This window comes from Microcaecilia unicolor, chromosome 6, assembly GCF_901765095.1.
Source record: "Microcaecilia unicolor chromosome 6, aMicUni1.1, whole genome shotgun sequence".
NCBI lineage: Eukaryota > Metazoa > Chordata > Amphibia > Gymnophiona > Siphonopidae > Microcaecilia > Microcaecilia unicolor.
This window is the reverse complement of record NC_044036.1, coordinates 74,670,559-74,696,991: the sequence shown is the minus strand read 5'-3', so window position 1 is coordinate 74,696,991 and position 26,433 is coordinate 74,670,559. Positions and strand designations below refer to the sequence as shown.

The 26,433-nt window shown below is 46.9% G+C and overlaps 1 protein-coding gene across 2 annotated transcripts in view; it reads left to right on the top strand.

Moving 5' to 3' along the window:
- ARHGAP29 (Rho GTPase activating protein 29) overlaps positions 1-26,433 on the top strand; it is a 321,071-nt gene that overhangs the window by 11,437 nt on the left and 283,201 nt on the right. For both annotated transcript variants that reach the window (XM_030206020.1, XM_030206021.1), the window contains exon 2: positions 12,809-13,130. In XM_030206020.1, the coding sequence (XP_030061880.1) occupies positions 12,884-13,130 (247 nt within the window). In that variant the 5' untranslated portion in view covers positions 12,809-12,883. The remainder of the gene's footprint in view (positions 1-12,808; positions 13,131-26,433) is intronic.

Below are 26,433 nucleotides of genomic sequence, written 5' to 3'. Positions count from 1 at the left end.
ACCTCCACTTCCCTATTACAGATCATCCAAGAGATACCTGCACTTTTGTGTTGAGGTGGCACTTTTGGTTTCAGGCATTGCCTGTTTTCCAAGGTAATGAGGGTAGTGGCTGCGCACTTCCAGCGTCAGGGTATTCAGCTTCATCCCCACCTGGATGACTGTCTGTTTCGGGCTGACTCAGCTTTAAAGGCCAGATTGGCTTCCTCACAGGTCATTTCCTTCCTGGAATCTCTGGGCTGGGTAGTGAACCAGCCCAAGAGCCATCTGACCCTGTTTCAGTCCTGGAATGTCTTGGGGTCTGCTTCAACGTGGCCAGAGGGGAGCGGGCAGAGATGCTCTGGGCACAGTTGTACGATCTCCCAGAGTCCATGGTTTGGGATTACTTGCAGCTCTTGGTCTCCATGGCTGCGACTCTGGAGGTGGTGCCATGGGAGTGGGCTCACCTGCGTTCACTATAGCAAGCCCTGTTGTCCTGGTGAGCACTGCCATCTCAGGACTTCATCGTTCTTTCCCGCTCATGCCCAGGGCAAGGATTAATCTGGCATGGTGGGATAGTCCAGTGAACCTTTTGAGAGGGGTCCCTCTGGATCTTCCTCAGCTGGTCACCATGGATACGGGACTCCTTGGTTGGGAAGCTCACTGTCTTGAGCACATGGCACAGGGCACCTGGTCAAGCAAGCAGGCATCATGGTCCATGAACTGCATGGAGACCCGGGCTCTGCAGGAGTTTCAGCTTTTTTTGGAAGGGAAAGCGGTCAGTTTGCTATTGGACAACGCCATGGGAATGGCGTATGTCAATAAGCAGAGCGGAAACTGGAGTCTGGCCTTGGCCCCTAGAGGTGGAGCGTCTGTCGGTGGGGCAGAGAGGCATCAGAAGTCCATATCACAGGCAAAGAGAATGTGCAGGCAGACTTTCTCAGTCACTATCTCCTGGATCCTGGAGAATGGGAGCTGGGGCTTCAGGTCTTCCAGCTCCTTGTCGACTGCTGGGGGCCGCCTCAGTTCAACTTGATGGCGTCCAGAACCAATGAGAAGGCGTAGCGCTTTTCAGTCGGAGGGACCCGGCTTCTCACAGGATAGATGCTCTGGTACATTCTTGGCTGGTATTAGGAACCCAAGTTTTCCTCCATAGCCTCTCATTGGTCGCTGGTATATGAAATAATTTGTTTCCCCTTTTTAACATCTGAATCTGTGTTTGTTTTAAATGAGATTTAAAGACGTTCTAGTCGATATTTACTGCCACCAGTGAAATTAGATCTGAGATTGCATTGCGTATCTGGGTCAGCAGCACAGCAGCAATGGTTGCCCAGAAGTTTTGGTCATGTATTTGCTGTTCTGCTCCCATGTTCGTGGAGGCAAGGTGCATCATGAAGTATATTTTGTGTGAATATTATTTGTATTTAATTGCATTGTCTGTATAATAGCACTGTGTACTGGCTGGGGCTCTCCCCCCACCCCCCCTTATAATTTGCAGAAGTATTTTGTGATTGACTCCTTGTAAGTGTTCTCTTTTGGCTGTAGCCTATTAGCTCTGAGCTAGGGCCAGCTCTCTCTTCCTGCCCCTGTGTGTGAGAGCCCAGTCTTGCATGCTTTTGTGATCAGCAGCTGTTCTAGCCTATTTTTGCTTTAGAAATTACCAGTTCAGAATATTGTTTGTTCATTTTTATACTGTAATAAAGATATTTAGAGTATAAAATCAACTGTTGCGGCTTCTGTTGACGGGGATGGAGTTTGCTGGGGTGGGGACAGTGAAAAGCTTTGTCCCCGCATCATTCTGTAGTTCTGCGTAACAGTGGCTTTCTGACCTCTCTCTCTCTCTCTCTCTCTCTCTCTCTCTCGTGGCCATGTTCTGAGTAGGATTGTGCGTACTTCCCTTGTTTCCTGGTTTCCTTCAAGCTTTCATGTTTGTTGCTGTTCCTCTTCAGGGATTGTAGTTTCCTGCCCTAGTTATGGACTGCTTCGGTACATCCCACTTGGCTCTGGATTGATCTGTGGGACGCTATGGAAGATAAAATTAGTCCTTTTTGATAATTTTCTTTCCATTAGTCCCAATAGATCAATCCACAGGCCCGCCCTTTATATTTGGCTTGTTCGGTTCCACTCTTTGTTCCTGTTTTGGTTTCATTAGGTTCCTTTGTTTTTTGTTGCAAAAAAAAAAAAAAGCCTATGACGATTTTTGACAGATGTTTCTTTCCTGCAGAAGTGGTAGCGGGGATGACTACATGGGCTTTATTGAGGCAGGAGAGAACTTATATGTTGTATTTCCTCTTTCTTCTTACACTGCTGTAGTATTGACAATACTGAGGTTAAGGTGGCTGCATATGTCCACATATAGGAAACCTCAGAATTTCTCTATCTCCACCTGCTTGTAGAGGGACATAACCCACTTGTCTCTGGATTGATCTGTTGGGACTAATGGAAAGAAAATGATCAGGCTGGTGGTTGGGAGGCGGGGATAGTGCTGGACAGACTTATACGGTCTGTGCCCTGAAGTAGCACATACGAGTTACCTTGTTGGGCAGACTGGATGGACCGTGCAGGTCTTTTTCTGCCGTCATCTATTATGTTACTATGTAGGTAAGGCCTAACTTTACCTTTTTGAAACCGAGCTAATTGATTTCACTCTTAAGAATTATCTATATTAATAATTCTCACCTCCAATTCTGAAGCTCACAGTGTGGCAGGGAAACACTCAAGCCCTGTACGGTTGTAGCCTGTCAGCCACCACTCACTCTCACTCATACACCCGCCCCCCAGCCACGCCCCTTCCGGACATAATTCGCTACCTGAACCCTCTATTGAGGCCCCAAGCTCCAGCCACTTCCGTGAAGGGTTCGTAACTTCATGGTGGTGAAGCCTCTCCACTCACCATGCCTGTCTGTCACACCCTCGCATCCAGCGTCGCGGGTGGAGCCATTGCGCCCAAACATGAAGGACAGGACTCCTCCCCCTGACTCACAATCGCCTCTCACTGCGCCGACGAACCACGAGGAAACGCGACGTCACACCCCTGTTACGCCTTCCCCTGCCTCACAATCACCTCCCACTGTGCCGACGACCCGCGAGGAAGCGCAACATCACAGCCCCAGAGGAGGAGCGGCTTCACCGCTCCTGCTACTCGCACAAAAGGAATTTTACCACCGTCGACCCCAGGGAACCGCCTCCGACCAATCGCCTGAACGTTCTGCTGGATCAGGCAAGAGGCGTCGTCGATGGGGGCAGGCCAGGCCTGTATATTTCAAATAACGCTGGCCAACGCCGCAAGCTTCTCCGCGAAACCGAGGGTACACGAAAGAGCCGGTGCTGGGAGGTAAAACGACATGTATTTACAAAACAAAACGTTCCGAAGGTGGCTCTGTATTTCTAACAACCTCGCGTCCTCTTCCTTCTCCTCCTAATGGTTACCATGGCCGTGTTGCATGTTTTTACCTCGCTGGTGGGGCTGGGGGTTCTGTGTGCACAAAAGGTTTGTCCTGCCAAGGGTGCTCTCTACAGGGCTAAAAAAAATGCGCTGCTGCAGGCTAACACTCTGCCCCTCCCCCCCACTTACACACACACACACACACACACACACACACACACACACACACACACACACACACACACACACACACACACACCCCTCCCACTTACACCAACCTCTCTCACTTTCACAAAAACACACACACATTATCTCTAAAAGAACAATTAAATACAGAAGTGGGCGACAGGTTCTACTATACAAATGCTGAACCACTAATACAAAAAAGCACCCTTGCAGCCTGCCACGCTCTCTCAAAACTTTCACAAAAAAACAACCATCTTTGCCTTTTTAAAAATCATATATATCCCTTTATATCAAAAACAAACAAAAAAAAAAACCATGCTAGCGCCCGTTTCTTTTCTTTCGGAAACGGGCCTTTTTTTACTAGTATTTAATATTTCTGTTCTGTAGATCTGGCATTTTTATTCGCTGTGGATTATATATGGTATAAAGACTTAAGGAAAATTTATCAACGTGGGCTGCTGTTAAGGTGCGCTATGTTACCACAAGGTCTCGTTTTATAAAATGAGACCCTGTGCTAAAATAACTTGGCTTGTACTTAAATAACCTGATTTATCAGTAATCCATGTTGATAACTTCCTCCTTAATGGAACCAGGCATTTTTAAAAATGTTTTATCCTTAATTTTAAATATTTGTGATTTTCTTTCATGTTAAGTTTGAAATATGTTGTGTAGATCAGCGAAATAAGCACCTACCTACTTTTTGCTGTCCAAAGTGCATTCATGTGAAATGTATACAAGGGTATGAAGACTTTTGCAAAACACTATATCTCGTTTGTCTATTCCTCTGCCTTGTTAACAAGTTATATGAAAATTTGCATAGACTATAATGTCCATAAGGGCTAAAGAAGAGGACTGATAGCTTTTATTAATGCAGAGCCACCAAACCTTTTACCATTCTTCTAACTTGTAAACTTTTTCCAAATATGTTCCTTCTTGTCTGCTTTTCCTACCAGCAGATGGAGGTAGAAATACTGAACAATTCCAGTGACATCACCGATATAAGTGCTGGTGTAGCCTGGAACTTTCTAGTATTTCTCTACAGCCAGTAGATGTTAAAAGCTTATCTGGATGGAGCATCAGGTCTTATGTTTTAGCTTTCTAGGATACAGTCTGTGGCCTGCACTCCTTCGGTTGAACCTAATGGCCTTTGTTCCAGGGGTTTGGTACAGGGACCTTACCCCAGTTGAGTCAGAAAGTGTTATTTCCTTGTCATCAAGCAGATGAAGCCATTACGTATGGGTTGTGTCCATCAACCAGCAGGGGGAGATAGAGAGCACTCAACATTTCACAGTACCTCATGGCCAGCCAGCTCCACTGCCTCTTCAGTATTCTCTGTCTCCCCAAGCAGGGTGGCTGCAGCTTCTTCGAGCTCCATCAAAAATGTACCTGGGGGTGGCTCCTGGCTTGCCAGTTGTTAGCTGGGGTGTTAGAGGCTATAGCAGCTTCACTTTGAAGGCACATAGGTCAGTCCTTTCCCTGCCTTACCCATGCCCCCGTGGATGTGGACATATTAGCTTGCCCTGTCCTTTCCCTGCCTTACCCATGCCCCCGTGGATGTGGACATATTAGCTTGCCCTGTCCTTTCCCACTCAGTGGATGCAGGCACATTGGTTCGCCTTTCCCTGCCTTTCCCACTTATCTGAGCCTTCGGAGTGTTTTTATTTACCTCTTTTGCCTCTGCTTTCCTCACAGCGTTAAAAAAAAAAAAAAAAATTAAAAGTCGCGTTGCGCTTTAGCGCAGCGATCTTGGAAAACAGGTTTTTTTCTTGAGATTCTTCTGCAGGACCGGAGCTGTGATACTCTGTGTAGTGAGGTAAGAGTGTTTTTTGACTCCTCCGGGGTGGGCCCGCGAGCGGGTCATTTTTTAGCGCGAACCGCCATTTTTGAATTTTACCGCCGTTTTTGGCGATGGCTGCGAAGACTGTAAAGCGCTGTTCTAAATGTGGCAAGCGCAAATTAGCAGCGAGGCTCTGTAATTCGTGCTGTACAGACGGTAGAGCCGGCCTGAGCATGGCGAGCGGCGATCTTTTGCGCTCTGAGCTGGCAGCGGACGCCATTTTGGATTTTCCACATGGCGCGACCTCCGTTGCGACAGAGAGCCCTGAATCTGGGGGGGGGGGGGGGGCCTCTGAGTGAGGCTAATAATAGAGCTGATAGCCCTGGGCAGGATCCGGGCGGTGGATCCGGGCGATCAGGAAGCGGTTTTCTCCCCTGATTTTGTTTTAATGCTGCATAGGGCGTACATGCTTAAAAGAGCTCTTCCACAGGGATCTTCGGACCCTCTGCCTGCCCCCCCTCCCCCCCCCCCCCGGTGGATCCTGGCCTTTTGGAGTTGGCTTTGCCTGTTTCTTATCCTCCTGATAAACGCAGAAGGGCTAATTCCCATTCTGAGTGTGGCGCACCCCCTTTTCCCCCCCTGTGGTCAGGCTATGATGATTCTGAGGGGTCTAGCAGAACTTCTTGGGCTGAGGAGCCAGAGTCGGGTGCAGAATTGCCACAGGAGCTTGATGATCCGTCTGCGGTGAGGATTTTCCACCGCGAGGAGCTGCCAGCGCTTATTTCAGATGCCTTACAAGACCTCTCGATTGAAGATCCTGGGAGTGGCACAGCCTCCTCTGTTAATCCAAGGATGGCTAGTACCAGAAAGCCTGCTCGAGCCTTTCCTTTGCATGACTCCATCCAAGAGCTTATTTCAGCTCAATGAGCTGACCCCGAGGGACCTTTGAAGGTTGCCAGGGCTATTGGGCAATTATACCCTCCTGAGTGAGGAACATTTGGCTCGCTTTGCAATGCCTAAAGTGGATGCCCTGGTCACGGCTGTGACAAAGAGAACTACCCTCCCTGAAAGATATTCAAGACCGCAGGCTTGATTCAGCTCTGAAGCGGTCCTTTGATTTGGCAGTGGAACAGCCCAGTGATGGAGCGGAGACCTTATCTGAAGTGGCTCCACGGATGGAGTCGGCCTTGTCCTTTTTGGCTGATGCCCTTTATGATATGGTCAGAGCTTTGGCTAAACAAATGGCTGTAGCAGTGGTGGCTCGCCGCACTCTTTGGCTACAACATTGGGCGGCGGACATGGCCTCTAAGCAAAGGTTGGTGAAGTTGCCCTTTCAAGGCCTTCTCCTGTTTGGTGAGGAGCTGGAAAACATTGTTAAAGGCCTGGGGGATTCCAAACCTCAGCGCTTGCCCGAAGATAGGCCGAAGCCTTCCTCTAAGGGTCAGGCGGTCCGCTGCTCTTACAGACCTCGCTTCCGTGAAGCTAGAAGGTACCGCCCGGGGCGTGCTGCTGGGTTCACTTTGCGTGCCCGCTTTCAGCAGAGAAACTCCTTTCGCTCGGACAAACGTTCCGCACCTGCCGGTTCAAGGCCTGGAGTTCAGGGGCGACCCTCTCAATGATGGTGCGCCGGCCCCCTCCTCGTTTCCAGTCATCGGAGGAAGACTTTCCCTCTTTTTTGAGGAGTGGGCCAAAATCTCCGCAGATCAGTGGGTCTTGGACCTGATCAGAGACTGATATCGAATAGAATTCGATGCCCCGGTGAGAGACGTGTTTGTGGAGTCCCGATGCGGTTCTGCCGCCAAATGGGCGGCGGTAGAGGGGACTTTGCACAGTCTGTGTCAGATAGAGGCTGTGACACCGGTGCCTCCCACCGAACAAGGTCTAGGCCGCTACTCCATTTACTTTGTGGTGCCACGAAAAGGCGGGTCTTTTCGCCCGATCCTGGACTTAAAAGTGCTAAACAAGTCCTTAAGAGTGCAGCATTTTCACATGGAAACCCTGCGCTCCGTCATTGCGGCGGTACAGCCAGGAGAGTTTCTCATATCTCTGGACCTGAAAGAAGCTTACTTGCACATACCAATTTGGCCCCCGCACCAGAGGTTTCTGCGGTTTGCGGTGTTGGGAAAACATTTCCAGTTTCGGGCCTTGCCTTTTGGCCTCGCCACAGCTCCCCGAACCTTCTCCAAGGTAATGGTGGTAGTAGCTGCCTTTCTCAGGCAAGAGGGTATCCGGGTTCACCCGTACCTAGACGGCTGGCTCATCAGAGCAGACTCAGAAAAAGAGAGTCATCTAGCTACAGCCAGAGTGGTTTCAGTCCTTCAATCTCTGGGCTGGGTCGTCAATATGGCCAAAAGTTACCTGACCCCTTCGCAATCTCTAGAATATTTGGGGGCCAGGTTCGACACAGCCTCGGGCTATGTGTTTCTTCCCGAGCAAAGGCGGTGCAAGCTTCAGAATCAGGTCCATCTGCTCCTGAGGATGCCCCGCCCGCGAGCTTGGGACATTGTCCAGCTGTTAGGATCGATGACGGCCACCTTGGAAGTGGTGCCATGGGCGAGAGCGCACCTGAGACCTCTACAGTATTCTCTACTTCAACGATGGTCTCCAGTATCTCAGGATTATCAGTGCAGACTTTCTTGGCTCCCTGCGGCCCGCCTCAATATGGAGTGGTGGCTCTCGGACAGCATGTTGCGGCGGGGAATGCTGCTGGCGCTCCCCGATTGGTGCCTAGTGGTGACAGATGCCAGCCTGAAGGGCTGGGGCGCACATTGCCAGGGGAAGGCATGCCCAGTGTCTGTGGACGCCCGATGAGTTGGAGTGGTCTATCAGCCGCCTGGAGTTGAAAGTGGTGTTTCTGGCTCTTCTGGCCTTTCAAGTGACCCTGGAAGGATTGGCTGTCCGAGTGATGTCGGACAACATGACAGCAGTGGCCTACATAAATCGACAAGGCGGCATTCAGTGCAGAGCTCTAACCGCGCAGGCCGAACAAATTTGCCACTGGGCCGAGCTGCATCTACAGTCCCTATCAGCAGCTCACATTGCAGGTCAGAGCAACGTGCAAGCCGACTATCTAAGCAGGCATCAGATCGATCCAGCGGAGTGGGAACTAGCAGACGATGTATTCCTGCAGATATGTGCCAAATGGGGCAAGCCAGTGATGGATCTTATGGCGACCAGTTCCAATGCCAAAGTCCCGTGCTTCTTCAGCAGACGGAGGGATCCTCGCTCTGCCGAGTTGGATGCCTTGGCTCAACCCTAGCTCCTGTGCTTGCTGTATGTCTTCTCTCCATGGCCCTTGATAGGGCGAGTGCTCCTGCAGATTTGGCTGCATCCAGGAGAAGTGGTGCTCATCGCCCCGGATTGGCCCAGGAGGCCTTGGTATGCGGACCTCCGACAGATGCTGTTGGATGCTCCCTTTCCGTTACCTCTGGTTCCGCACCTGTTGTCACAGGGTCCGGTGGCCATGGAGGACGCCTGCTGCTTTGGTCTTATGGCATGGCGATTGAGAGGGCGCAATTGAGAGATAAAGGCTACTCAAATAAGGTAATTTCCACTCTCCTGCAGGCCTGTAAGCGCTCCACTTCCGTGGCTTATGCCAGGATTTGGTGCCAGTTTGAAGTCTGGTGTGTTTCAAGAGCGCTTTCTCCATTGCGGGCTCCTGTCTCGCCGATTCTGGACTTTTTGCAGTATGGTGTACACAAAGGCTTGGCCTATAATTCCCTGCGGGTGCAAGTGGCAGCATTGGCCTCCCTGCGTGGCAAGGTTGAAGGTGTGTCCTTAGCTGCTAATCCAGATGTGGCACGGTTTCTTAGAGGGGTGCTTCGGCTCCGTCCTCCCGTGCGGGCACCTTGTCCAGCTTGGAACCTGGGGTTAGTATTGAAGGCCCTTCAGGGGGCTCCCTTTGAACCGCTTCGGCGTGCTTCAGAGAAAGATTTGACACTGAAGGCCGTTTTTTTAGTGGCCATTACCTTGGCGAGACGGGTGTCAGAGCTCCAGGCGCTGTCCTGTAGAGACCCTTTTCTGCAATTCTCAGAGTCAGGGGTCACGGTTCGGACCGTGCCTTCCTTCATGCCTAAGGTGTTTCAGCGTTTCACCTAAACCAGCCTGTTTTTCTTCCCTCCTTTGTTGAGGAGGAGTTTCCAGATTCATTTGGGCAGTTGCACCTTTTGGATGTGTGCAGGACTCTGTTGCAGTATCTGCGAATTACAAATTCTTTCAGGACCTCTGATTATCTTTTTGTGCTTTTTGCAGGTCCTCGCAGAGGGTCTTCAGCGTCTAAAGCCACTATTGCCCGTTGGCTCAAAGAAGCTATCTTTTCAGCATATCTGCTGTCTGGCCGGGCTCCGCCTGAAGCCTTTAGGGCACATTCCACAAGAGCGATTTCCTCTTCCTGGGCGGAAACTGGAGCACTATCTCTTCATGAGATTTGCAGTGCTGCAACCTGGGCTTCTAAGCTCTTTTTCGCCCGACATTACAGGCTGGATGTGGCTGCCAGGAGGGATGCGCGTTTTGGAGCACAGGTGCTAGCGCGTGGTGTGGCTTGTTCCCACCCTATTTAGGGATTGCTTTGTTACATCCCATACGTAATGGCTTCATCTGCTTGATGACAAGGAAGGGAAAATTAGGTTCTTACCATGATAATTTTCTTTCCTTTAGTCATAGCAGATGAAGCCATGAGCCCTCCCTGTATGATTGTCTGTATTGCAGTGATTCTGATTTTAGGTGCTGTTCTTGTTTCCTGAAGTTATATTCCTTCCTTGGGGAGTCGGTAAACAGTCTTCAGGATTCTTGTTACAGTTATAGGAGGATGAGTTCATTCCCTCCGTTTATACAAAGTGGAGGATGAGTTTATTCCCTATAGGAGGATGAGTTCATTCCCTCCGTTTATACAAAGTGGAGGATGAGTTTATTCCCTTCAGGAGGATGAGTTCATTCCCTCCAGGAGGATGAGTTCATTCCCTCCTTTTTTGAGTTCATGCCCTTGTTAAGGGGCCATCGTTCGCTGTGAGGAAAGTTCATGTTATTCCCATTGCGGTTTGCCATACTGCTTTAGAAGCTTCAAATACTGAAGAGGCAGTGGAGCTAGCTGTCCATGAGGCACTGTGAAAAGTTGAGTGCTCTCTATCTCCCCCTGCTGGTTGATGGACACAACCCATACATAATGGCTTCATCTGCTATGACTAAAGGAAAGAAAATTATCATGGTAAGAACCTAATTTTCCCATATAGCAAACCTTGGAGGTTTTCTCTATCTCCCCCTGCTGGTAGAGGGACACAACCCACAAGTCTCTGGATTGATCCGGTAAGAATTAATTTTTCCTTGGAATTACAGCTATTTCTAAGCTCTGGTACTCAGCTGAACCATAGTGAGAGCCATTATCTCAAAACAACTTGGAATAGTTGTTAATCTGTTCCCAGGAGTGGCTGAGTGGCCTGCCTGCCTGCCACAATTGCTCCAAGGATGCAGCAACAATTCATCTAGAAGTTCCCTGAAGAACTGCAGGCCTCTCTAGCCTCAGCTAGAGTTAGTGTTCATGACTCCACAATAAGAAAGAGGCTGGGTAAAAATGGGAGAGTAGCAAGGTAGGAAACCTCTGCTATACAAGAAAAACATTAATGCTTGTCTCAAATTTGTAAAAACACACCTGGATGATCTCCCAAGCGTTAGGGGATAATGTTCTTTGGGCAAATGAGCAAAAAGCAAATAAAATATGCCACGATAAGAACATCAAACCAACAGTCAAACATGGTGGTGGTAGTGTCAGGCAGACTTCTACAGTCTGTGCCCTGAAAATGGCAATGCAATGGAGGTTGTTGTGCAGCCAGCTCCAGCCCTGACCTGGAGAACCATTGGAGGCATCCTGGACGTCTACATTTTCTAGGGTCCCAGTCCAGCTGCAGTTATCCAGCAGTACCAGGAGGTGATAGGTGACCATCATTCTCATGGATATTAATTCTGTCACCGTCATCCTTAGTCAATGTCATGTGACTGGCTACTGGCGATCATGAAACTGCATGAAGATCGCATAATTACACATCCTGTGCAGAAGGAATGGATCTTCAGGAGCTTAGCCGAAATTGGGTGGCGGAGCAGGAAGGGGAAAGAGGGGTTGGTGGTTGGGAGGCGAGGATAGTGCCAGAGCCGGTGATGGGAGGCGGGACTGGTGGTTGGGAGGCGGGGAATCCTGCTGGGCAGACTTATACGGTCTGTGCCCTGAAAAGACAGGTACAAATCAAGGTAAGGTGTACACATATGAATTTATCTTGTTGGGCAGACTGGATGGACCATGCAGGTCTTTTTCTGCCGTCATCTACTATGTTACTATGTATGATAAATCAAGATCAAGTGTACATATGTAATATTACATCATTCCTTATATCAGTGTTTTCCAAGTCTAGTCTCAGAGTACCCCTTGCCATTCAGGGTTTCAGGATATCCTCAATAAATATTCATAAAAGATATTTGCATATAATGGAGACAATGTATATTTATTAAGTTCATGCATATTCATTGTGGATTTATTGAAACCCTGACTGACAAGGGGTACTCCAGGACTGGACTTGGGAAACACTGCCATATACTATGAGTTTATCTTGTTGGGCAGACTGAAAGGGCCGTCATCTACTGTATTATGTAAGAGTGGGCTAAATTTCCTCAACAGTGATGTGAAACACTGATATCAAATTATAGGAAGTGTTTGGTTGCAATTATTGCTCATGAAGGAGCACAAGGAAGGCTGATATACCATCAAGTCTTAAGCTAGCGAGTTGCAAAACTGTGGCTATAGTTGGCGGGGGTGGCAACTGAATATTGAGCACACTGTTGAATCCAAGCGCATTGTTGAATCAAAGCTAAGTTGCTTTTCTGTTTTTAGAATTATGAGTTAAATGTTCATTGGGTATCTGCAAGTATTAAAGAACTTTGCAGATGGGAGTTTTTTTATTCCAATGTTGTAAAAGTTTTACCTCAGAAGATCCTGCCGCTTTGAAAGGGTGTGGGGGAGGGGTTCTGAGGCTTTTTCCTTTTGCAGCGAGATCACTTCCTTACTCTTTGATTTAATGTTGAAGTACTTGAGCTAATGTTTTTGGAAGTGATTTTATGTGATATTTCATGATAACCATTCCTATGTATTCTATGAAACGTCTCGGCTATCGTTTTTTCTGGAGGGCAAGGGAATTGTGAAATAGTAGATTTAGAGTGGTCTTGGCTGAGCCTTATAATTCAGGTTATTTCTTGCTTATGTAATTTCCCTTCTTAATACTTTCCTCAGTTATTTTGAATTTTGTTCCACTTTTAACGTGGACTGTTATTGGGACTTTATGACTTGTTCCTGATATATATTTTTTTAGTTGTTAGTTTTTTTTTCCTCTAAAGTTTCTTTCGTATTCAAAGTTTTCTTTGATGTTTACTTTTAAATTTAAAAAAAAATAAAGCATAAATTCACCTTGCTTATGTTCTAATATGGCTGTTTGTTCTTTTCAAAGGGTATGAAATTGTCATATGGGCATTGTGGCTTTGAGTGCTAACTCAGGAATCTCATAAGCACTGCAGCAGCTGGGATGTTGCGACAGAACGGTGGAAGAGGATTATCCCGATTTTCTACCTCAAACTTCTTCACCATCTCTACTTCAGGAAACTGGGGAATGGGGCGCAGCACTAAGAGCAACTCTTTGAGTAGTGTCAGCTCCAGTTCAGATTGCTATGACGGTCCTGTTGTAGATCCAGAATACATCATGCAGCTGGTGAATGATGTTAGAAAATTTGCAGATGTCCTCCTCTACTTGAAAGAAGTCCTTCTTTCAGAAGGTATGTCAGAATTGCTTTGAATGATATAGGATTAGCAGTACCTGTACCTTTAAATACACTTTAAAAACAGCAGTGAGTTTTCTCACCGTGCTCGGTGTAACATTTACAGGAAGTTCCACTGGTTGCATAAGGTGCTGCATTTCCTCAGCTGGTGTGTTTATTGCATTAGTATATTTATTTATTTGGTACACTTGTATCCTGCATTTCCCCAGCTTGTGCGGGCTCAATGTGGCTAACAAAGTTACAAGAAATTACATAGTACAGCAGGATAAAATAGATATATAAAAATTAACAAAGGCAATAGTGTAAGCAGCTAATAAAAGAATAAGGATGGGAATACAGGAGCAACAAGAGGGAAACAGACATAAGACCAAATGCGGGTAATCAATCAAAACGGAAATAGGGGAATAAAGAGTATTGTGGTCTTTGGGATATGCCTTACTAAACAGATAAGTTTTTAGTAATTTCTTAAATGTTTGTTGATCCGATGTCTCTTTCAATAGTCTCGGCAAAGCATTCCAGGAATGCGGGCTGATGAACAAAAAGGAAGAAGCGTAGATAGACTTATATTTTAGATTCCTACAGGAAGGATAGTGCAGAATAAGATAAGTACGAGAGGACACCGATGAATTTCTGGGAGTTAAATCAATCAAATCACACATGTAGACTGGCGCTTCTCCGTAAATGATCTTATGTGTTAAAGCACAGATTTTGAATTCAATGTGGTCTTTAATGGGTAGCCAGTGAAGGCTCTCACAGAGAGGCTGCGCACTATCGAAGCGAGATTTTCCAAAGATTAGTCTGGCCGCGGTGTTTTGGACCGTCTGGAGCTTCTTCAGAATATAGTGTGTACAACCAGCAAATATTCCACTGCAGTAATCGATGTGGCTGAGGACCATTGAATGTAGCAGGGTTCGAAAGATATATCTTGGCAGGAGTTGTTTGATACGCTTAAGCTTCCACAAAGATAAGATAACATTTTTTTCATAATCTGCTTTACATGACTATCGAGCGTCAGATGGCTGTCCAACGTGTGACCCCGAGAATTTTCAAACTGTTTGCGATTGGGAGGGAATAATCCAGAGTAAACAATGCTGTAGGAATTGACTTATGTTGTGAAGAAAAACATTTTCAGCAAGCACATATTTACTTGGGGCAGTTCAGCAGCACTTTCCTTAGCGTCCCTCTGGACCGGACCACGATTGGACTGATGGGTTGTGCTCGCCTACCAGCAGGTGGAGACTGAGAAGAAACTCTGACTCTAGAGAGCCAATAGGAGCCCTGGTCATGTGACCTTAGCCTCAGTATTTTCTCAGTCTCCTAGCAGGTAGGAAGCAAGCCCATTAGTCTCTCTCTTTATCTTTCTCTTTTAGAGGTTAATAATAAAAACTACAATGCTACCTCCTCTTCTGTGCCCAGGAATTCTCTGTTAGACGCTGGTCAGGTAGGGATTTCTTTTCCTTTCTTTCTTTTACAGCCTCTGGGGGTGTTAAACTCGGGTGTCCCCGGGTCCCTCCCCCCTTCCTCCCCATCTCCCATACGTAGCTGGGAAGGGCTACCCTTTGTTTAGAAAGGTGTATGTCTTTGGGAGAGGCAGCCACTATGGAAAGTTAAAAGTACAAGTATTTTTTTTTCCTTCCCCAGCATTTTAAACGAGCAAGTTGTTTTAAAAAAAAAAAAAAAAAGGGAGACAATACTCAGATGGCTAACGAGCTCCATAATTGTAACGAGCAGGCTTAGCTGTTAAAAAAAAAAAAAAAAAAAAAAAAAAAAGGACAAGAATTTAATGGTGTCTGGGGTTTTTTGACACGACATTTTCTTTCTCAGCAGTTGTTTCTCCATTTCTGTACGCTTGGGCAGCGGGAGCCAGCTTGTTTTAAAAAAAAAAAAAAAAAAAAGAGAAAACGGCGCGAAGCATTGTTGCTCAGTCAGACACAGCTCCGCCATGCAGAGGAGGCTACAGCATCTGCTGGGTCAGCGCCGGAGTTTTGCGTTTTCTTTAGGGCCTCTTCGGGTACAGTCAGCGATGTCCAGCTTGTTAAAAAAAAAAAAAAAAAAGTGGCGCGAAGTGTTGGGGCTAGGCCACACAGAGCCCTGCCAGGTTGAGGAGCCATGTTTTTATTTGTCAGCGCTGGAGCTTTGCGAAAAAGGTTTTTAAAAAAAAATATACTGTCAGCAGCGCGCAGTTGCCGTAGTCGGCGCTTATAAATTTTGCTTTTCTTTTGGAGTTTCGTCGGGGCTGGTGTTGTCTCCGGATCTCGGAGCCGATTTCGCATGCTTTTATTTCTCGGCCTTCCCGCTCTACTCCGCTTGTTGCGGAGGTGTTAGGCGTGCTGTCGGGGATTGCCTGGGGGCAAGTGGTGCGAGCGGCGGCCATTTTCAGTCACCCTCCGTCGTCTCGGTCGGGATTTTTTGTTTCTCCTGTAGGCAATGCGTCAGTTTTAAAGGGCACTTCAGCTCCAAAGTGTACTTTTTTCCCATCTCTGTGCACTCTTTATCTGTGATAAAAATCCACATCGTATATGCAGGCAATACTTGGAGGAAATTCTTTTTGGGGTAAGTTCCTATATACATCTTCGCTATTAACTCTGGTCTTCTTTTGTCATTGCCATTGATTGGGGGACAATCTGGGTCAATCTGCGTTGTCTGTTCTGGTCAATTGATTGAAACTTTCCACATAGTAACATAGTAGATGACGGCAGTAAAAGACCTGCACGGTCCATCCAGTCTGCCCAACAAGATAAGCATCTTTCTATAATAGCTTAGTTCTTTTCAAGAATTTCCCTCGTTGTTTTAGGAACTTAAGAATTTTCTCTATTGGCTTAGAGTGGGTTGTTCTCATGCCATGGGCATTATATAAGCTTTTCATACTTTGTGAGGGACAGTCCTGTCTATTAAGCACCCAATCTCTCAGCTGCCTTAGAGGGCATGCCCTATTATACTTACTCGTGACTCTTCTCTTATTGTTTCATTTAAGAATTTCTCTTAATGGCTGTAGTATTATACAGTGTTATTTTAACAATTTAATAAATTTTTTCTATAGGCATAGAGTATATTGTTTTAGTTACCATAAGAATATATAAGCTCTCTCATATTCTCTGAGGGACTGCTCTGTCTATCAAGCTCCCAAATCACTCAACTGCAGGCATGCTTTATTCATGTTTTTCCCTTCTTTTCCAACAGTCTTGAAGCCTCTCATTATCAGTTCACCATTGGCAAATTGTAATTTTTCTGGGTTGGTTCAGTATGCCTATACATATCATCTCCTATCCCTTCCTCTTCCTTAGGAGGTCAGTCTTGTCTCCACCGCCTTCTCCAAGTGGCTGTGGCACTAATTCACCTTTTCAGTTAAAGTATTTTACAAGTCTGTCTTTTTCTTTTTCCATTTTCGTTCTATGCGCCCTCACTCCAGAGCTTCCTTTCAATTGGAAGGGAACTCGCTTACTTGTGCATTTAGGTCTTCGGTACATAAGTATTGCTGTAATGTGAAAGACCAAAAGTCCAGCATTCCTTTCTAAGGAGTGTGGGTTTGGTACATGTCCGTGAGGGAGGAGACATGACCATGGTACGAGGGTTGGGGAGATCCAGGGAATTAAAGGCCAGTGAATCATATGTCCATACTGAGCAAATGGTTGAACCTACTCAAAAAAAAAAAAAAAAAACAATAAATAAAAATATATAAAAATAAATAAATAAATTTTCCTGTCCAGAGCGTACTACCAGAACTGGTGGACACCTATACACAGAGTTTAACCAGCTATGAGACGCCACAGGGATAGGGCTGGAGTTTGCAGCCCTATTTAGGTAGTGTCCTTGGTCACCCTTCCTCTTCTCCCCAGACCCCAGAAAATGGCTAGGTTTTTGCTTAAGCATTAACCGGTCATTTTCGGCAGTACTCTTCCTTCCATTCTATTTTAGATCTAATAGGATGTTCATCGCGCTCTTAGGGTCACAATTTTTTGTATGGGGAATCCTCGGTCAGTCATGGTGACAGTTCAGCGAGGGGAGTATTTAACGGCCTTGCATAAGTCAGAGGCTTAGTTTCATGTTCCTATTTGGCAGGTTCATTGCAGGTTCTGGCGCTTTACAATTGTAGGTTGACATTCCTAGTTTCATGCCCTGCTCTTCGGTCTCGTGGCAGCTATGCGCACTTTCTCCTAAGTTACGGTCGTAGTAGCAGCACCGCTCATGAAACAAGGGATCCTCGTTTTCATCCTTACCTAGACGACGGGCTAATTGGAGAGAGTCTTATCAGCAGAGTTCTCAAGTCATGCACCGGGTGGTGCATTTCTTACAGTCTCTAGGTTGGGTGGTGCATGTAGCCAGGCCTCTTATTGGATCTCTCTTCAGATATCTCTAATGTTCTCCCTTTAGTCAGGCTGGCGCAGAGTCTTTCGTCTCCTCTGCAGCTTTATATTTTTCTTGGGGACCTTGATTTCCTCGCTCTATTCTACAGAGTACAATTTTCCGGTCTAGTTCCCAAGAAGGACTTTTTCCTTCATCCTATTTGGAATCTCAGGGTCATCAATCGCGATATTTAAGTATCATCTACTTATCACAAGAACTTTAGTTCAGTCATAGGGGTGCTTCGTGCAGTATACCTTTTGGCAGAAGCTTGTTTGTATATGGTATTTTCTGGGGGACCACAGCATTTCGGTTACCTGCGGGTGAAGTTTGTTCCCTTACGGATAAACAAGACGGGGAGAGTTATGGTGGTCTTTGCCATGGCAATCGGTTCTGCCATCCACCGCGGAAGAACTAACAGTATACTCTTGAGTTTGTAATCAGTGAGGCTCTTGTCATGGGTGGATATTCGTTTAACTGCCTTTTCAGCTGACCATGTGGTGGCAGTCGAATCATTACAAGTCATTTTTTCTTAGTTGTCTCACCCTGCATTTAAGTGAATGGACACTCATCCTTTCAGCATTGCTACCTCACTGCGACTCTTCAGGGCTATCTGTTTTTTGCCTTCAGCGTCACAAACATTTCTTGCTTCTTCCGTCCAGCAACACTCTTGGCAGAGACAGGGATAGACGCCATCGTTTAGCAGGGGTCTTTCTTCCGTCAACTCATTAGGCGTTGCCTTATATTTTAGAAATATATATATATATTCCATCTTTCATCCATACCACACTTTATTTGGTCTTATGGTTTGACTCTTTTGTGAGTTTTCTTACTTAAGAACGCATTTTTACGCTTCAGTAGTTCTTTCTATGCGGCGGTTGCGTTGTTGAGCCTCATCTCTCTTATTTGTTCTTGATTAATTTTTTGTTGGTTTTCATAAAGGATTACTCTCTTTTCTTCTGCAGTTTTTTGTTTTTTCCTGTTTCTGAGGCCCAATATGGCTTCGTCCTTTTGGAAGTTCTCGTTTACTTTAAGGATCTTAGTCTCACAATCTTAATCTTTCAGCTCTCGTAGGTCCTACTACTACTACTATTTAGCATTTCTATAGCGCTACAAGGCGTACGCAGCGCTGCACAAACATAGAAGAAAGACAGTCCCTGCTCAAAGAGCTTACAATCTAATAGGCAAAAAATAAATAAAGTAAGCAAATCAAATCAATTAATGTGAATGGGAAGGAAGAGAGGAGGGTAGGTGGAGGCGAGTGGTTACAAGTGGTTACGAGTCAAAAGCAATGTTAAAGAGGTGGGCTTTCAGTCTAGATTTAAAGGTGGCCAAGGATGGGGCAAGACGTAGGTCCTCTGTTTGGCTTGTTTTCTTCTGGTGTCCTTTACGGTTTTTTCTCTTACAGCACTGTTTTTCGGGTAGCCCTTGTTTTTTTCTTTCAGGGCCTTCACCTAAACCACAGTTTTCTTTCAGGTTTTCCTCTTAAACCACTGTTTCCTGGTAGCCGTAGCCTTTTTCTATAATGTTTTTCCTCTTCAAGCAGTGTTTCCTAGTAGCCATTGCAGTAAGTAGATCTATGTGTGGAGTACTTCTACAGTTGGTTACTTCTTTTCGGCATGCTGTAGTTTCGCGTTTTCACCTTTCCCAATTGGTGTTTTTCTTATTTGTTTCGTCCTTCTAGCCAGTACACATATGGGTTTGGTTGTTTCTAACCCGCTATATCTCAACGGATTGAGCAAATGAGAACTTCTATTTGTCTTCTCACTGAGAGGGCAGTTCCACAGAGTATTACAACATATCCCACAATTTCAGAAATGGGCCCTATTCTTACTACAGCGATTTTTGGTGCTCTCGGTGAGCATTGGTAAGATGGCCACCTACTCTTAGCTTCATTCTTTTGCTCATTGAGCCACACTGCATGTTAGTTGTTGCCAGGAGGCGGCCTATGCAGTATGAATATTTCTATGCTGTTTTCGTAGGGTCCCTCCCTTCAGATTACTGCTTTGGTATTTCCCATCAGTCCAATCCTGGTCCGGTCCAGAGGGACGCTAAGGAAGGAGAAATTAGATCTTACCTGCTAATTTGCTTTCCTTTAGTCCCTCTGGACCGGACCAGGCCCCGCCCAGGTTCTGTCCACTCTTTCGATTCTTTTATTCAGTAGTAAGTGTATCCATTCCCTTACAGTTCGTGGAACGATTAGAAAAAAAACAAAAAACAGATGTTTAGATACTGCTATGTATATAAAACTTTACGAGATCCATACCACTTCTCTGGTGGTTGCTGGTGAGCTCAGTTGCTGGAATATAGATATACAACCTTAAATATGCCATACCACTTTTCTGGGGAGAGTTGCTGGTGAGTTCAGTTGATGGAATATATATATAAAACCTTAAATATGCCATACCACTTCTCTGGTGAGAGTTGCTGGTGAGCTCTAGTATGAATGGGCCATGCCACTTCTCTGGTGAGAGTTGCTGGTGAGCTCTAATACAAATGGGCCATGCCACTTCTCTGGTGAGAGTTGTTGGCGAGCTCTAATACAAATGAGCCATACCACTTCTCTGGTGAGAGTTGCTGGTGAGCTCTAGTACTTGGTTTTGCCGAGGAATTTGGGGCTGCTAGGATTCCATATGGCACAGGAGGTCTTTCTTTCTTTCCTGCTTTGTTATTCAAATACTAAGGCTAAGGTCACATGACCAGGGCTCCTATTGGCTCTCTAGAGTCTGAGTTTTTTCTCAGTCTCCACCTGCTGGTAGGCGGGCACAATCCATCAGTCCAATCCTGGTCCGGTCCAGAGGGACTAAAGGAAAGCAAATTAGCAGGTAAGATCTAATTTCTCCTTTCTCTCTTTAGTGGCAAATGGCTTTCTCTGAATAGAATATGATTGAGCAGTAGCAATGGCAAACCAGTTTGGTCAGAGAACAAGTTTTTAATTCTTTTTAGATTAGATTGAAAGAGATGATTCAGTTCAGTTTTTTGCTATTTCTTCATGAGGCAGTTCTTTTCAAGACTTTTTCTACTGATATTTTTAGAAAAAACTGATTTTGTTTCTACAACGTTATGACTTCTGTTTTCCCTTTGTCTTCCAAATGTTTATTTTTCAAATCTTTAATGAGAAGTGAAGGGAACATATGAATTACAGAGCTCTGTTTTTTTATGTATAGTACAAAGCAGTGAAATATTTTTTCAGTATATGAATAGAACTTCTGCATTGCTCTTTTGTATTGTAGAGAGGAGTAAGTTTCCAGTTCAGTTCAAAAATGTTGAATTCAAGGCTAAGCATGTGGCAGTGGCAGAACACTGTCTTTTCTAGGTAGTTTTAAATTGCCTTTGTGCATCACATATTGGTAATATGGTATGGGTAAAATATTGCTTCTCTTTGTCAGTAACTAATAATCCTCTCTGATAGTCCATCTTGGCTGTTGCAGCTCTTGCATTCAGAGTACCATTTAATTGCAAAATTGGATATAGGTAAGTTAAGAATAAAATATTTGTGTTCAGTATGAGTTATTGATGAGAGGTTACCTGTCTGAAGTTTTAGCCCTTGGCGCTCTATTCTTATAATGATTTCAAGTTAGATTTAGTGCTTTGCTTTTTGGTATAATTACTCCAATAACTGGTTTTTGAAACTTTAAAAAGATTTATATAATATATTGTAAATTCTATGTGTTTTAATTTTTTTTAAATCCATTTTATTCAAAACCTTTTTGTATTATAAAGAAACTTCAGACACAAAAGTAAATAGAAAAACATATATAATGCAGTGGTTCCCAAACCTGGTCCTGGAGGCACCCCAGCCAGTCAGGTTTTCTGGATACCCACAATGACTATTCATGGAGAGATATGCATGTACTGTCTACAGTGCACACCAGTCTATCTCATGAATAGTCAATGTGGGTATCCTGAAAACCTGACTGGCTGGGGTGTCTCCAGGACCGGGTTTGGGAACCACTGACATAACGTGAGCATTACGTATTGGCAGTAATGTAACACCATAGAATATCCCAAGTCCAAAGAAATCCATCCCTAGAAACACTGCCCCACAACCCTCCCCAAACTGTATTAAACTCAACATCAAAAGAACATTTACCGTTGTTTCTTCAATGAACACCCCAGCTCAAACTTCATCCTTAACCCCTTCTTTCCCCATCAGTGATGACATCTGTCAGATGGGTCCTTTCTTCTTGTGATGGTCATATCGCTCTTGCCATTGATCAGTCAGTTGCTCCATATCTCGCACAACCTTTAAACACAATATCCAATCTTGCAAGGTGGGTCCAATGGAGTGATTCCACTTAGCAGCTATTTCACGTTTCATACTTGGCTGTTGACAGTCGTTTAAATCTCCATTGCCATTTAGAGCTTCTCTTGTTACTCAGGCCCAAAAGGCATGCTTTGAATTTGAGAGGAAAGCTAGTCCCCAGGCCCCTCTCCATTAATTGAATCACATCCAACCAAAATAGTCGCTTCCTTGTCATCAAGCAGATGCAGCCATTACAGATGGGTTGTGTCCATCAACCAGCAGAGGGAGATAGAGAGCACACTTCTTTCAGTGCCTCATACCAACTTGCTTCCACTGCCTCTCTTCAGTATTCTCTGTCTCCCCTAGCAGAGTGGCTGCAGCTTCTTCGAGCTCCATCTAAAATCTGCCTGGAGGTTGCTCCTGTGCTTTTGCTAGTTGTTAGCAGGGGTGTTGGAGACTATAGCAGCTTCACTTTAAAGGCACATAGGTTCGCCCTTTCCCTGCCTTTCCCACTCACCTGAGCCTCCAGAATTCTATTTACCTCTGCTTTCCTCACAGCGTTAAAAAAAAAAAAAAAAAAAAAAAAAAAAAAAAAGGAACAGAGGTTTTTCCTTGCCTTTTTCTGTGGGACCGGAGCTGTGATACTCGGTCCAGTGAGGTAAGAGTGTTTTCTGACTCCTCCGGGGTGGGCCCGCGATCGGGGCGATTTGGCGTGAACCGCCATTTTTAATTTTAACGCCGTTTTTGGCGATGGCTGTGGAGACAGTAAAGCGTTGTAACAAGTGTGGCAAGCGCAAATCAGCGGGGCTGTGTAAATCGTGCTGTACAGATGTTAGAGCCGGCCCGAGCATGGCGAGCGACGATTCTTCGCGCTCTGAGCGGGCAGCGGACGCCATTTTGAATTTACCACATGGCGCGACCTCTGCTGAGACGGAGAGTCCTGAGCCCGGGGGGAGGCCTCGGAGTGAGGCTGATATGAGAGCTACTAGCCCCGGCAGAGATCCGGGTGCCCAGGGTGAGTTTTTCTCCCCTGATTTTGTCTTATTAATGCATAAAGCATACATGCTTAAAAGAGCTCTCCCACAAAGCCCTGCAGGGGCCTCTTCTAATGCCCCCCCCCCCCGGTGGATTCTAGCCTGGGTATGCCCTCTGAGGCGTTATTCCCTGATAATTGGCAGAATATGAAGCGCAGAAGGGCTCTTTCCCCTTCAGAGAGTGCTGCACCTCCATTCCCCCCCCCCCCCACCCCCGTGGTCGGGCTGCGAGGTTTCGGAGGACTCTGGCAGGCCTTCATGGTCTGAGGAGCCAGAGTCTGGTGCAGAAGTGACTCAGGATCTGGACGATCCCTCCGCGGTGAGGATTTTCCACCATGATGAGCTGCCAGCGCTTATTTCTGATGCCCTGCAGGCTCTCTCTATTGAGGACCCTGCCAGTGGCACAGCCTCCTCTGTGAATCCTAGGATAGCTAGTACCAAAAAGCCTGCTCGAGCCTTTCCTTTGCATGACTCCATCCAAGAGCTTATTTCGGCTCAATGGGCTGACCCCGAGGGACCTTTGAAAGTTTCCAGGGCTATGGGGCAATTATACCCTCTGAGTGAGGAGCATATGGCTCGCTTTGCTATGCCTAAAGTGGATGCCCTGGTCACAGCTGTGACAAAGAGAACTACCCTCCCTGTTGAAGGAGGTTTTGCCCTGAAGGATATTCAAGACCGTAGACTGGAATCAGCACTTAAACGGTCATTTGAAATTGCAGGTCTCACTATTCGGGCGTCTGCATGCAGTTGTTATGCTGCTAGAGCCTGCCTGGCTTGGTTGCAACAGGCAGGTGAACAGCCCGGTGATGGAGCGGAACCCTTTTCAGATGTGGCTCTGCGGATGGAGTCGGCCTTGTCCTTTCTTGCTGACGCCCTTTATGATATTGCCCGTTTTCAGCAGAGGAACTCCTTTCGCTCGGACAAACATTCCACAGCCACTGGCTCAAGGCCTGGAGTTCAGGGGCGACCCTCTCAAAGATGGTGCGCCGGCCCTCTCCTCGAGTCCTGTCATCGGAGGACGTCTTTCCCTCTTAGCAGAGGAGTGGGCCAACATTTCCTCAGATCAGTGGGTCTTGGACCTGATCAGAGACGGTTTCAGAATAGAATTCGACGCCCCTGTAAGAGACGTGTTTGTGGAGTCCCGATGCGGTTCTGCCGCCAAACGGGCGGCGGTAGAGGAGACTTTGCAAGGTCTGATTCAGATAGGGGCCGTGTCCCCGGTACCTCCCGCCGAACACGGCTGCGGCCGCTACTCCATCTACTTTGTGGTGCCTCGAAAAGGAGGGTCTTTTAGCCCTATTCTGGGCTTAAAAGAATTAAGTCCCTGAGAGTGCGGCATTTTCACATGGAAACCCTGCGCTCCGTCATTGTGGCGGTACAGCCCGGAGAGTTTCTCACGTCTCTGGACCTGAAAGAAGCTTACTTGCACATTCCAATTTGGCCCCGCACCAGAAGTTTCTGAGGTTTGCGGTGATGGGAAAGCATTTACAGTTCCGGGCCTTGTCTTTTGGCCTCGCCACAGCTCCTCACACCTTTTCGAAGGTTATGGTGGTAGTAGCTGCCTTTCTAAGGCGAGAGGGTATTCGGGTTCACCCGTACCTGGACGACTGGCTCAGTCGAGCAAACTCTGCTGCAGAGAGTCAGCATGTAACAGCCAGAGTGGTCTCAGTACTTCAATCTCTAGGCTGGGTCGTCAATTTGGCCAAAAGTCACCTGACCCCCTCGCAGTCTCTAGAATATTTGGGGGCCAGGTTCGACACAGCCTCGGGGTATGTGTACCTACCCGTGCAAAGGCGGTGCAAGCTTCAGAATCAGGTCCGTCTGCTCCTGAGGATGCCCCGCCCACGAGCTTGGGACATTGTCCAGCTGCTTGGATCGATGACGGCCACCTTGGAAGTGGTGCCATGGGCGAGAGCGCACCTGAGACCTCTACAGTATGCTCTACTCCAAAGATGGTCTCCAGTATCTCAGGATTATCAATGCAGACTCTCTTGGCTCCCTGCGGCCCGACTCAGTATGGAGTGGTGGCTCTCAGACAGCATGCTGTGGCGAGGAATGCCGCTGGCGCTCCCCGATTGGTGCCTAGTGGTGACAGATGCCAGCCTGAAAGGCTGGGGCGCACATTGCAAGGGGAAGCATACCCAGGGTCTATGGACACCTGAGGAGTCGGAGTGGTCCATCAACCGTCTAGAGTTGAAAGCGGTGTTTCAGGCGTTTCTGGCTTTTCAAGTGACTCTGGAAGGATTGGCTGTCAGAGTGATGTCGGACAACATGACAGCAGTGGCCTACATAAATCGACAAGGCAGCACTCAGTGCAGAGCTCTAGCCACGCAGGCCGAACAAATTTGCCACTGGGCCGAGCTGTTCTGTCGGCAGCTCACATTGCAGGTCAGAGCAACGTGCAAGCCGCTTATCTAAGCAGGCATCAGATCGATCCAGCGGAGTGGGAACTTGCAGACGAAGTATTCCTGTAGATATGTGCCAAGTGGGGCAAGCCCGTGATGGATCTAATGGCGACAAAGCATCAATGCCAAAGTCCCATGCTTTTTCAGCAGACGGCGAGTGCTCCTGCGGATTCGACTGCATCCAGGAGAAGTGGTTCTTGTCGCCCCGGATTGGCCCAGGAGGCCTTGGTATGCGGACCTCCGACAGATGCTCGTAGAGGATCCCCTTCAGTTACCTCTGGTTCCCAACCTGTTGTCACAGGGTCCGGTGACCATGGAGGACGCCGGCCGATTTGGTCTTATGGCCTGGCGATTGAGAGGGCGCAATTGAGAGACAAAGGCTATTCCAATAAAGTAATTACCACTCTCCTGCAAGCCCGCAAGCGTTCCACTTCCATGGCTTATGCCAGGATTTGGCGCCAGTTTGAAGTCTGGTGTGCTTCCAAAGAGATCACACCCTTGCGGGCTCCTGTCTTGCCGATTCTGGATTTTTTGCAGGATGGTGTACAAAAAGGCTTGGCCTATAATTCCCTGCGGGTGCAAGTGGCAGCATTGGCCTCCCTGTGTGGCAAGGTTGAAGGCGTGTCTTTAGCTGCTCATCCAGATGTGGCATGGTTTCTTAGAGGGGTGCTTCGGCTCCGTCCTCCCTTGTGTGCACCTTGTCCAGCTTGGAATCTGGGGCTAGTGCTGAAAGCCCTTCAGGGTGCTCCCTTTGAACCGCTTCGGCGTGCTTCAGAGACAGATTTGACACTGAAGGCCATCTTTTTAGTGGCCATTACTTCGGCGAGACGGGTGTCAGAGCTCCAGGCACTGTCCTGTAGAGACCCTTTTCTGCAATTTTCAGAGTCCGGCGTCACGGTTCGGACCGTGCCTTCCTTCTTGCCTAAGGTGGTTTCAGCGTTTCACCTAAACCAACCTATTTTCTTGCCCTCCTTTGTCAAGGAGGAGTTTCCAGAATCTTTTGGGCAATTACACCTGTTGGACGTGCACAGGACTCTGCTGCAGTATCTGTGAATTACTAACTCTTTCAGGAACTCTGATCATCTGTTTGTTTTGCTATCAGGTCCTTGCAGAGGGTCTCCTGCGTCTAAAGCCACTATTGCCCGCTGGCTCAAAGAATCTATCTTTTCAGCTTATTTGCTTGCCGGCCGGCCTCCGCCTGATGCCTTTAAGGCGCATTCCACTAGAGGAATTTCCTCTTCTTGGGCTGAAACTCTCTCTTCAAGAGATTTGTA